Source organism: Macaca fascicularis, chromosome 16, assembly GCF_037993035.2.
Source record: "Macaca fascicularis isolate 582-1 chromosome 16, T2T-MFA8v1.1".
NCBI lineage: Eukaryota > Metazoa > Chordata > Mammalia > Primates > Cercopithecidae > Macaca > Macaca fascicularis.
Window position 1 is genome coordinate 68,276,780 of NC_088390.1, and position 12,597 is coordinate 68,289,376.

General features: G+C 44.7%; 1 protein-coding gene across 3 annotated transcripts in view; it reads left to right on the top strand.

The window, feature by feature from the left end:
• Window positions 1-12,132, top strand: part of ITGB3 (integrin subunit beta 3) — a 58,858-nt gene extending 46,726 nt beyond the window's left edge. For all 3 annotated transcript variants that reach the window (XM_045374622.3, XM_005584610.5, XM_045374621.3), the window contains 3 exons: window positions 1,811-1,930; window positions 6,649-6,815; window positions 8,924-12,132. In XM_045374622.3, the coding sequence (XP_045230557.2) occupies window positions 1,811-1,930; window positions 6,649-6,815; window positions 8,924-8,989 (353 nt within the window). In that variant the 3' untranslated portion in view covers window positions 8,990-12,132. The remainder of the gene's footprint in view (window positions 1-1,810; window positions 1,931-6,648; window positions 6,816-8,923) is intronic.
• Window positions 12,133-12,597: the final 465 nt, after the last annotated feature.

The following is a 12,597-nucleotide window of genomic DNA, read 5'->3' on the forward strand; positions in this document are numbered from 1 at the left end:
TGAGGCACAGAGCTGGGAAGTGGTTGCCTGTGATAGTCATCATCTTAGTTCAGTAGGCCAGTAAGCGTTTACCAAGTTTACTTAACTAAAATTGTTATGCAGTGCCCAAGATTTTGCTTAAAGCTTTGCAGGTTTGGAGGGAAACCTTCAACCTTATGGATAGGTAACCAAAAGCTTTATCTGAAGTCCTTCTACCTCTCTGGAGCCCCTTTTGAAATAAGACAGAAATACAAACAATAGGGAGAAAAAAAATCTTGCCTGCAATTATTCTTGAAGTATTCTCTGTACTTCATCTTAACTTAAAAGGAGATGATCTTTGCTGCTGTCGTCACATCTGATATAGTTATGTGGGCCAGTGAGGCACTGGGTAGTACTAGAGAGATGGCAATCTCTCCACAGATAGCAATCTCCCATGAAGGCAGAAACACATTTCAGAGAGAGCCACAGTAAGACACAGCCAGCCAGTCAGCTTCCTGGTGGGGGTGTTATGCAAAAGAGTTAGATCTCTGGGCCTTTTGGCTAATATCAGAAGTAGGGCTGGGGTGAGGTTAGTGATTTGGGGATTGAGTTTGAAGAAATAGTTTTTCCTCTGGAAGAGATTAGGCTTGCTATGATTAGTTCAGAGAGGAGAAGTTGCTGAGATGTTGAGTTATTTTTATCATCTAGTCTAGGTGGGTATTACAAGTTAATTGATAAGTAGTTCCCTACCTCCACCTCCCTTCTACCGGTGGTATTATAGTACAGGGAAAAGAGTATGGAAATAAGCATATTAAAATAAATGCTTATTTGTAGGGAATTTTATAGCTTGTAAAAGTTATAAAGTATCTTTCATATACATTATCTTATTCTTCTGTCAATAGCCTAGTGAAGTAGAACTATAGTACTATTATTATCTTCATTTTGAGTCTCAGGAAAGTTAAGTAACTGGCCCAAGCAAGGGAATGGCAAATTAAGTTAAGAACTAGATCCTGAAATTCATACTCTTTTCCCTGTATTATAATACCACTGGTTTTCTGAAGGGTTGTTGAGTTCAAGTCTGCAGGATGTGCTTTTAGACTCCTGTTCTTGTTCTGCTTCATCACTCATTTGCTGTGTGACCTGAGTACATTTGCTTAATTTCATCATGTGTCAGTTTTACTCATCTGGTTTCATCAGTATGGGGCATAGTGCAGCTGGTGGAAGGTAACCTCTAGTATCATTGGCAGTATAACAGGCTTTAGAATTACAAGAGATGAAGTCTACAAAACATGGTGGGAGTCAGAGAAGAGAGGATAGCTCTGGGGAGGTACACCAGATCAGAAACATAAATGGAAGAAATAGAACAGCTGCATAAGCAAACTATTAAGAATCACTAAGCAAGCAGAGAAAGGAAAGAGAGGGAAGAGTACACCTACTATATGTTAGGCACTGTTTGTGCTGTTTAGTTCACTGACCTTGTGAAGTTGGGGTATCATTTTCTTTTTATAGATGAAGAAAGACTTGATGAGGTCAGGTGACTGACCCAAGATCACAAAACAGGTAGGGAGTGAAGCCAGGATTTGAATTAAATTGTGTAATACTGTTACATCATGTCCCTTTCAGAGGAAGGATTAGTAACCAAAAAGGGCCTGTGCAGTACAAAATACATCAGTGAGGGTCAGTGAGTGGCAACTGCCAGACACAATAGCCACTTTGAATCTAGGCATTGTGCACATGAGGCATAGGGTTTCCTGTCACGCACTTTCCCGGAAGTCCTGTGATAGGGGTTTGGAGTAGCTCCACCTTCCAGTAGTTGTCTCACTTTTTGTTCCTCCATTTTCCCTACTCCCAGAGGACACTGGCAAGGATGCAGTGAATTGTACCTATAAGAATGAGGATGACTGTGTCGTCAGATTCCAGTACTATGAAGACTCTAGTGGAAAGTCCATCCTGTATGTGGTAGAAGAGCCAGGTGAGTGAACCCTGAGGGCTCCCGGCCCTGCCCCAGGAGGGAGAGGGAGAACCATGTTAGGCAGGAATCTCTACTCATCTATGCTCTTAAGCAAAACAGGTTAATCCTGCAAGTAATAAGTTAGGGGCCAGGCATGGTGGCTCATGCCTGTAATCCCAGCAGTTTGGAAGGCTGAAGTGGGTGGATCACCTGAGGTTAGAAGTTCAATACCAGCCTGGCCAACATGGTGAAACCCTCTCTCTACTAAAAATACAAAAACATTAGCCGGGCATGGTGGCACATGCCTGTAATTCCGGCTCCTCGGGAGACTGAGGCAGGAGACTCACTTGAACCTGGGAGGCAGAGGTTGCAGTGAGCAGAGATTGCGCTGCTGTACTCCAGCCTGGGCAACATAGTGAGACTCTGTCTCAAACAAACAAACAAACAAACAACAACAACAAAAAAACCAAATGATAAGTTAGGGACCGTCATCTGGATGAAGGGTATTTATAAACACAAATATTACCAAGAAAGTGACTTGTTAATTGAGGAGACAGCAAAATCAGAAAGAGGGTAAGGAGAAGAAGATAGATATGGATCTCATTAATGGACAAAATATATCACTGCATTTTTTTGAGGCAATGATGTCAAGAAATAAAGAATTTAAATTTTAGGACTTTACAGCACATGGCATCTGCACTATTAAAATTGAGATGGTTGCCAAGAGCAACTTGACTGTGCTTCAGAGGAAGACCTGATGGTTAGAGGTATTACCTTTCCAAGTTTACTGCAGGATGGGGTAGGGATGGGTTTGAGACACTAAGGCAAGGTTGCCCTGAACACTGAAAGGACAGTGCCTTCTGGGAGCAGGAGGAATCCATCCCATCATACACAGACCAGCCACAGATTTGTCACCATCCAATGCTGTCTATTGCTTGCTTCCCTTTAACACCTTTATGGCCTTTGTTCTCCTTAAACAATGTATTAAGATGAATTATTAGAAAACACTTTTGAGTATTCACTGCCTGCAGACCCTTTCCTCCACATTAGGAGAACAGACCCCAGAGCCATAGACCCATGTTTCCTATCTTTTTTTTTGAGATAGGGTCTCATTTTGTTGCCCAGGTTGGAGTGCAGTGGTGTGACCTTGGCTTACTGTAGTCTCAACATCTTGGGCTTACACATTCCTCCCATTCCAGCCTCCCTGGGACTACAGGCATACACTACCACACCTGGCTACTTTTTAAGTTTTATTTTTTGTAGAGACAAAGTCTCACTATGTTGCCCTGGCTAATCTCAAACTCTGGGGCTCAAGTGATCACCCCGCCTCAGCCCCGCAAAGTGCTGGGATTACAGGCATGAGCCAATACACAGGGCCAACATTTCCTATGTTGTTGCTCTGGAATTCTAGGCTCTGCCTCCCTGCTTGTCTCCCAACTCCAGTCATTTCCTGTCTTTGAGTAGAATGTTGCAGGTGGGGTCTCAGACAATGGAGGAGATCATTCTCTTTCTCTTCCCCAACTCATGCTCTTGCAGATGCTCTCCTTGAAAGGCTAAGCCACTATAGGGCAGTAAAGACAACACTGCCAAAAGTTTTGGCATTGGCCAAATGGAATTTAACCTCATGGAATGGGCTTTTGAGCTGGGCTCTTATCACCCCCAGATGGGGTTGCCAAATAGAATATACTATGTCCCATGCAATATTTGGTACACACTGATAGTAAAAAATAATCATTTATCTGAAATTCAAATTTGTCTTGGCTTCCTGGTCTTTTCTTTTTTTTTTTTTTGAGACAGAGTATTTCTCTGTTGCCCAGGGTGGAGTACAGTGGCGTGATCTTGGTTCACTGCAATCTCTGCTTCCCGGGTTCAAGCAATTCTGCTGCCTCAGCCTCCCGAGTAGCTGGGATTACAGGCACCCACCAACACCACTAACTTTCGTATTTTTAGTAGAGGCAGGGTTTCACCATGTTGGCCAGGCTGGTCTTGAACTCCTGACTTCAAGTGATCTGGCTGCCTTGGTCGCCCGAAGTGCTGGGATTCCAGGTGTGAGCCACCACACGGGGCCAAGCATCCTGTGTTTTTGTTTGCTGAAACTGCCAACCCTACCCAGATTCCTCTGACCTTGGGTCATTTGCCATTGGTCCCCTGCTGTGGCTGGAAGAGCCCTCCAGAGGTCACCTGATCTTGCCCTCTGCTTCCAGGAAGCCCACCCCAAACTCCTTTCAGGACATATGGTTAACAGATTGTTTTCCTGTAAAGACCTTCTGGCACCCTACCTGTCTTGACCATACTAATGTGCAGAATTAAAGAGATTTTACTTTGATAATTGAAGGTCAGCCCTACCCAAGTCTTCCAAAGAATCCATAATTGTTTTTCCCAGCAGAACTGGGGCCCTTCGTTCCTGGGAACTTGAACACTGGAACCTCACAGCCTCTCTCCAGGCACACATTTGATTATAGACAGGTTGTAATTTGGTGGGTTGGGAGATAGCCAGCTTGGGTTATGGTGGTGGTTGTTTTTGTGTTGTGTGTGGTGAGCATTGGGTATATGTTTGGAGAAGAAGGTGGGAGACAGTGTGGAAAGTGGGTGTGACTTCCTCTCTAGGCTCATTAGTACCCTCATATATAAACACCTGGTTTCATAACACTTGAGGTTACTGGAATAAGATTAGATACCTGACATCTGTGGGAAGCAGAGCTCTGCGGAGTATACTCAGCCTGACCCCCAGAGGGGTGACATGCCTCTGTTTTAGTTGTTGCCTGGGGTTGAACAGGAAGTCAGCTTTCAATAGGGTTATGATTTTAGATGACTAAATATTTTGGGAAAGAACCCAATATATTGTATTGGCTGGCAGGTCCTGGTCTCTAAGAATGCAAAAAATGTCATTAGGTTCACAGCCCTCAGGAATGTAAGTATCTGAACCAGGGTAACAGACACAAATACTTACAGTGGCTAAGGAAGCAAGTAAGTTAGTGAAAACAGCTGGATATAAAAAGATCAGTTACAATGGTAGCTGATATTTACTGAGCACTTACTCTGTGCCAGGCATTGTTCTGAGTTTTTAAGATATATTTAATTTAATTATTCCTCATAACAAGTTTCTTTTAAAGTCAGTGCTATTACTATCTTCATTTTAAAGATGGAGAAACAGGAAACAGACATTCAGAAAGGTTAAGTAATTTTCCAAAGATCATGTGTCAAAGTTAAGCGATAAGTCAGGATTCAAACCCAGGGAGTCTGGCTCTAGCGTCCACAGGAGCACAGACACACCAACAAATCACACTGCCTTCCTCTAGGAGAGAGAAGGGAGAGTGGTGGGGATTCTGGTAAACTAGAAAATACGCATTCCAAGTAAAAGGAGCAGCTCCTCCTCAGCTGTAGCTAGCTGCTGCCCTGCAGGAATATAGGTGTCAGTGTTTCTAAATCTTTGGATTTCCTTCCTTCCCTCCCTTCCTTCCTTCCTTCCTTCCTTCCTTCCTTCCTTCCTTCCTTCCTTCCTTCCTTCCTTCCTTCCTTCCTTCCTTCCTCCCTCCCTCCCTCCCTCCCTCCCTCCCTCCCTCCTTCCTTCTCTTCCTCTCTTTCTCTCTTTCTTTCTTTTGAGATAGGCTCTCCCTCTGTCATCCAGGCTGGAGAGTGGTGGCATGATAATGGCTCACTATGGCCTTGACCTCCCAGGCTCAAATGATCCTCCCACCTTAGCCTCCTGAGTAGCTGGGACTACAGGCATATGCCACGATGCCTGGCTAATTAAAAAAACAATTTTGTAGAGGCAGGGCCTCACTATGTTGCCCAGGCTGATCTTGAACTTCTGGACTCAAGCTATCCTCCTGCCTCGGCCTCCCAAGTGCTGGCATTATAGGCATGAGCCACTGTGCCTGGCCTGGATTTTCTTTTTAAAGAGACTAATATGAAATTTTCGGGGGATAATCTCCTGATTATTCAATACTGCCAATAAAATCAATTTTTAATTTTTAATTTAATTTAATTTTATTTTTTGAGATGGAATTTTGTTCTGTTATCCAGGCTGGAGTGCACTGGTGTGATCTCGGTTCACTGTAACCTCCACCTCCCAGGTTCAAGTGATTCTTGTGCTTCACCATGCCAGGCTAATTTTTGTAGTTTTCATAGAGACGGGGTTTCACCATGTTGGCCAGGCTGGTCTCAAACTCCTGACCTCAGATGCTCTGCCCTCCTTGGCCTCCCAAAGTACTAGGATTACAGGTGTGAGCCACCACACCCAGCTTTTTATTTTTAAATTTTTTTAAAAAACTTTAATTTTAGCTTTAGGGGTACATGTGTGGGTTTGTTCTGTAGATAAATTGTGAGTCATGGGGGTCTGGTGTACCTATTATTTCATCACCCAGGTAATAAGCATAGTGACTCATAGATAGTTTTTTGATTCCCACCCTCCTCCCTGCCTCCACCCTCTAGTAGATCCCAGTGTCTGTTGTTCTCTTCTTTGTGTTTAATTTTTAAAATAAACACTTGGGTGAACCCCCACACAAAGGTGTGGCTGGGTTCCGTCTAGGGGTTACCAGGTCTAGACTTCTGATTTGAGTCACTCAGCACAGATTATTGCTGTCCTAATGATTGTCTCTGTAAAAAAATTAATTTTTGAAAACTGTCCTATTTCCTTCAAGGACCTTAATTACTTTGTCAAGAACACCTTATTCATAGCCAGTTCAAGTGATTCTTGCTTCATTCACAACCACCTGCTCTGTGCTTCTTCCTCACAGAGTGTCCCAAGGGCCCTGACATCCTGGTGGTCCTGCTGTCAGTGATGGGGGCCATTCTGCTCATTGGCCTTGCCACTCTGCTCATCTGGAAGCTCCTCATCACCATCCACGACCGAAAAGAGTTTGCTAAATTTGAGGAAGAACGCGCCAGAGCAAAATGGGACACAGTAAGAGATTGGGCTGGGCTTTTTCTAAAAAGTCATTGGTCTGAGGCCCTTACGTGGAAGCAACAGATGCTTTGGGTGGTCAGGTTCAGCCAGCACGATTGTCTTTCTGTTATCCTCTGTTCTGGAAACGGGGAGAGATGGTCTCACTGTCCCTTTGTCCTTCAGCTTCCTTTAGCCTCTTAGAAATAGTGGCAGGATGTCATTCCACCTCATTCTATTCTTTCTCCTCAATAAAATGGTTACTTCCAGGCTGGGCCTGGTGGCTCGTGCCTGGCGGCTCGTGCCTGTAATCCCAGCACTTTGGGAGGCCATAGTGGGCAGATCACTTGAGCTCAGGAGTTCGAGACCAGCCTGGGCAACATGGTGAAACCCCGTCTCTATTAATAATATAAAAATTAGCCGGATGTGGTGCTATTAATAATATAAAAATTAGCCGGATGTGGTGGTGCACACCTGTAATCCCAGCTATTCGGGAGGCTGAAGCAGGAGAATTGCTTGAACCATTAGGTGGAGGTCGTAGTGAGCGGAGATCGCACCCTTCTCTGGGTTACAGAGCAGGACTCTGTCTCAAAAAAAATAAATAAAATAAAATAAAATAAAAGGTTACTTCCAAATCAGACTTTACTCTTTTATCCTGGTTTATTGTATTTTTAGTAGAGACAGGGTTTCACCATGTTGGCCAGGCTGGTCTCGAACTCCTGACCTCATGATCACTTGCCTCAGCCTCCCAAAGTGCTAGGATTCCAGGCGTGAGCCACCGCGCCTGGCCAAGAATGTGTTTCTTGAAACCACCATTAAGGACTACTAGACCGTATAGGATTTGTTACTTTCTGTTGGAAAATAGTTTGGGAAACCTAGTGAGGGTCTTTTTCCTGATAACATGACAGTTTGTGGATAGTGCTTTCTCTTTCTCTCCTCTTCCCTCCCCTCCTCTCTCCTCCCCTTCCTTTTTCCTTTGCTTCCCTCCCCTTCCCTTCCTCCCCTCCCCTCCTTTTCTTTCCCTTCCCTTCCCTCCTTCCTTCTTTTTTTGAGACAGGGTCTCATTCTGTCATCCATGCTGGAATGCAATGGTGCCATCATGGCTCAGTACAGCTTCAATCTCCTGGGCTCAAGTGATCCCCCCACCTTACCCTCCTGAGTAGCCAGAACTATAGGCACACATCACCACAGCCAGCTAACTTTTGTATTTTTTTCCCTTGTAGAGACAGGGTCTCACTCTGTTACCCAGGCTGGTCTCGAACTCCTGGGCTCAAGTGATCTTCCTACTTTGGCCCCTAAAAGTGCTGGGATTATAGGCATAAACCACCATGCCTGGCCATGGTTAGTGCTTGGCCAGATTAGATGAAAACAAATTAATAATTATTTGAGCAAAAGCTTTCCTCTGTGTTCTGAATTCCACCTGCTACATTTCTGTCCTTGTCCACATCTCCCATCACTGTCACAGGGAATGGAAAATAGGAGAAGTGCAAAAGAGAGGGGGACACGGGGTGAAATAGGAGAAGTTCTATCCCTGAATGCTGTGGGATCACTGAAGAGTGATAGGCTGAATTTAGCTCCTTAGAAATAGTGTCAGGGAACAGGTGTGGTGGCTCACGCCTATAATTCCAGCACTTTGGAAGGCTGAGGCAGGTGGATCGCTTGAGCTCAGGAGTTTGAGACCAGCCTGGGCAACATGACGAAACCCCATCTCTACAAAAAAATGTAAAAAGTAGCCAGACATGGTGGTGTGTGCTTGTAGTCCCAGCTACTTGGGAGGCTGAGGTAGGAGGATATCTTAAGTCAGGGGAGGTGGAAGTTTCAGTAAGCCGAGATTGTGCCACTGCACTCCAGCCTGGGCAACAAAATGAGACCCTGTCTAAAACAATAATAATAATAATAAGAAGAAGAAATGGTGGCAGGATGGCATTCTATCTCATCTCCTCCTGTTATTTCCTATCGATTCCCATGCCAAGAACTAAAGTGGGAGTAAAATGAACATTATTCTGTTTCATCTATGGTGTATTCCAGAGAAGGGTACCTTGGGAAAACTTCTGAGATGAATTTTAAACATTCAGGGTAGGGAAGGACTGAGGAAGTCACTGTAAGATGCTCTTCTGTTTCCTTCACAGGCCAACAACCCACTGTATAAAGAGGCCACGTCTACCTTCACCAATATCACCTACCGGGGCACTTAATGATAAGCAGTCATCCTCAGATCATTATCAGCCTGTGCCACGATTGCAGGAGTCTCTGCCATCATGTTTACAGAGGACAGTATTTGTGGGGAGGGATTTGGGGCTCAGAGTGGGGTGGGTTGGGAGAATGTCAGTATGTGGAAGTGTGGGTCTGTGTGTGTGTGTGTGTGTCTGTGTGTGTGTGTGTGTTGTGTGTGGGAGTGTGTAATTTAAAATTGTGATGTGTCCTGATAAGCCGAGCTCCTTAGCCTTTGTCCCTAGAATGCCTCCTGCAGGGGATTCTTCCTGCTTAGCTTGAGGGTGACTATGGAGCTAAGCAGGTGTTCTTCATTACCTCAGTGAGAAGCCAGCTTTTCTCATCAGGCCATTGTCCCTGAAGAGAAGGGCAGGGCTGAGACCTCTCATTCCAGAGGAAGGGACGCCAAACCTTGGCTCTACCCTGAGTTCATAAGTTTATGGTTCTTGGGCCTGACTCTCAGCAGCTATAGTAGGAACTGCTGTGCTTGGCAGCCCAGGTCATCTGTACCTCTGCCTCCTTTCCCCTCCCTCAGGCTGAAGGAGGAGTCAGGGGGAGCTGAACTATCAGAGCTGCCTGTGCCTTTTGCCATCCCCTCAACCCAGCTATGTTTCTCTAGCAAGGGAAGTCCTTGCAACCTAATTCTTTGACCTGTTGGGAGTGAGGATGTCCGGGCCACTCAGGGTCATTCATGGCCTGGGGGATGTACCAGCATCTCCTAGTTCATAATCACAACCCTTCAGATTTGCCTTATTGGCAGCTCTACTCTGGAGGTTTGTTTAGAAGAAGTGTGTCACCCTTAGGCCAGCACCATCTCTTTACCTCTAATTCCACACCCTCACTGCTGTAGACATTTGCTATGAGCTGGGGATGTCTCTCATGACCAAATGCTTTTCCTCAAAGGGAGAGAGTGCTATTGTAGAGCCAGAGGTCTGGCACCCTTCCGGCCTTCTGTCCCTCGTTCATAGCACCTCCACATACCCAGCCCTGTGCCTTGGTGTGCTGTATCCACCCATGGGGCTGATTGTATTTACCTACTACCTCTTGGCTGCCTTGTGAAGGAATTATTCCCATGAGTTGGCTGGGAATAAGTGCCAGGATGGAATGATGGGTCAGTTGTACCAGCATGTGTGGCCTGTTCTTCTATGGGTTGGACAACCTCATTTTAACTCAGTCTTTAATCTGAGAGGCCACAGTGCAATTTTATTTTATTTTTCTCATGATGAGGTTTTCTTAACCTAAAGGAATATGTATATAAACATGCTTGCGTTATGTTTCTAAATTTATATGATGGCAAAGAAGGACAGCATAGGAAGCCACACAGACTTGGGCAGGGTACAGACACTCCCACTTGGCATCATTCACAGCAAGTCACTGTCCAGTGGCTGTATCTGTGAGGGGCTCTCTCATGATAGAAGGCTATAGGGATAGATGTATGGACACATTGGACCCTTCCTGAGGAGGAGGGACTGTTCTTTTGTCTCAGAAAAGCAGTGGCTCCATTGGTGTTGACATACATCCAACATTAAAAGCCACCCCCAGTCGCCCAAGAGAAAAAGAAAGCCTTATCAACAGTTGTTCCATGAGCAGAAAACAGGAGTTCTGATCTCAGTGTTGCAGCTAAATAATCTTTAACTCTAATTAAGGCAAGTCACTTTCTTCTTCTTAAGGCTGTTTTCTAGTTTGAGAAATGGGTTTTGAGCAGCCAGTCTTGAAGGTCTCTTTCAGTATCAACATTCTAAGATGCTGGGACTTACTGTGGCATCAAATGTGTGGTCAAGATTCTGTGGGATATTGATACTGTGTGTGTTTTCAGTTGGGAGATCTGAGAGACCTGGCTTTGGCAAGAGCAGATGTCATTCCATATCACCTTTCTCAATGAAAGTCTCATTCTATCCTCTCTCCAAACCCCTTTTCCAACATTTGTTAATAGTTATGTCTCTCCTGATGTAGCACTTAAGCTTCATTTAGCTATTATTTCTTTCTTCACTTTGCACACATTTGCATCCACATATTAGGGAAGAGGAATCCATAAGCAGCTGAAATATCTATTCTGTATTCTTGTGTTAACATTGAGAATAAGCCTTGGAATTGGATATGGGGCAATGGCTGAGCCTTGTCTCACCCATGGATTACTCCTTACTGTAGGGAATGGGAATGTGGTAGAGCATAAATAGGGGACGGGGAGGGATAGTCATGGATCCAAGAAGTCTAGAACCTAATTAGCACCTTCAGCTACTAAGACAGAGTCCATGAGAATGTTAATGGGACATTTTCTTTAGATAACATGATTTATATGAAGAAATTGTATCAAAGGGGGGAAGGAAATGTATTTAAAGGGTGAATCAAATCAGGAATCTTGCCTGAGCCACTGGAATGAAGTTCACAGGTCTTGAAGACCAGTACTATTTGTCAATATGTGGGGATAACCTGTAGCTGCATTCATGAGGTAGCAAATAGCAGTTTTGGCCTGTGGGGTGAACAGTTAAACAGTGTCCTGGCATCAGATAACACAGCACAAAGGGATTGTGTCTAGCTCTTTTGGAGAAAATTTATGTCTAGTCTCAGGAGCTGTGGACAATAATGGGAAACTTTGAATATTCCTGACAAGTTGCCGTATTAGGAGTCAGTTCTTCACTTCTCTGATATTCCTAGGTCATCCATGATTTTTTTTTTTTTTTTTTAATTTGAGACAAAGCCTTGCTCTTGTTGCCTAGGCTGGAATGCAATGGTACGATCTCAGCTCACTGCAACCTCTGCCTCTTGGGTTCAAGCGATTCTCCTGCCTCAGCCTCCCCAGTAGCTGGGATTACAGGCACCTGCCACCATGACTGGCTAATTTTTGTAGTTTTAGTAGAGACGGGGTTTCCCCACGTTGGCCAGTCTGGTCTCGAACTCCTAACCTCAGGCGATCTGCCCTCCTCGGCCTCCCAAAGTGCTGGGATTACAGGCATGTGCCACCGTGCCCAGCTGGTCATCCATGATTGTAACGTGTGGGTCTAAAGGCCTCTTTTTCTTTGTTAAGTATTCCTGGTTGAAATTTCTTAAGTGCCTTCCTGACTTCCTAACCTTACCTTCTCTGTTTGGGTTTGTACAACAGTGAATTAAATGTACTTTCCAAAAAGAATTAGCCTAAGGCTGCTCAGTGCTTCCTGTGTTGTTATTTCTGTTTCCTTTGGATGAAAAGAGTAAGTGTCATTGACTCAGAAATGATTATTTTAGAACAAGCATATTTCCAAATGTAACAGAATGATGACTACTATGAGTACTGAAGCTAGTTTCAGAATCCAGAGCTTCTCTTTATATATACTTTTTTTTTTTTTGAGATGGAGTCTGGCTCTGTCACCCAGGCTGGAGTGCAGTGGGCGCGATCTTGGCTCACTGCAACCTCTGCCTCCTGGGCTCAAGAGATTCTCCTGCCTCAGCCTCCCGAGTAGCTGGGATTACAGGTGCCTACCACCATGCCTGGCAAATTTTGTATTTTTATTTATTTGTTTTTGAGATGGAGTCTTGGTCTGTTGCCCAGGCTGGAGGGCAGTAGTGTGATCCCTGCTCACTGCAACATCTGCCTCTGGTGCTCAAGCGAGTCTCC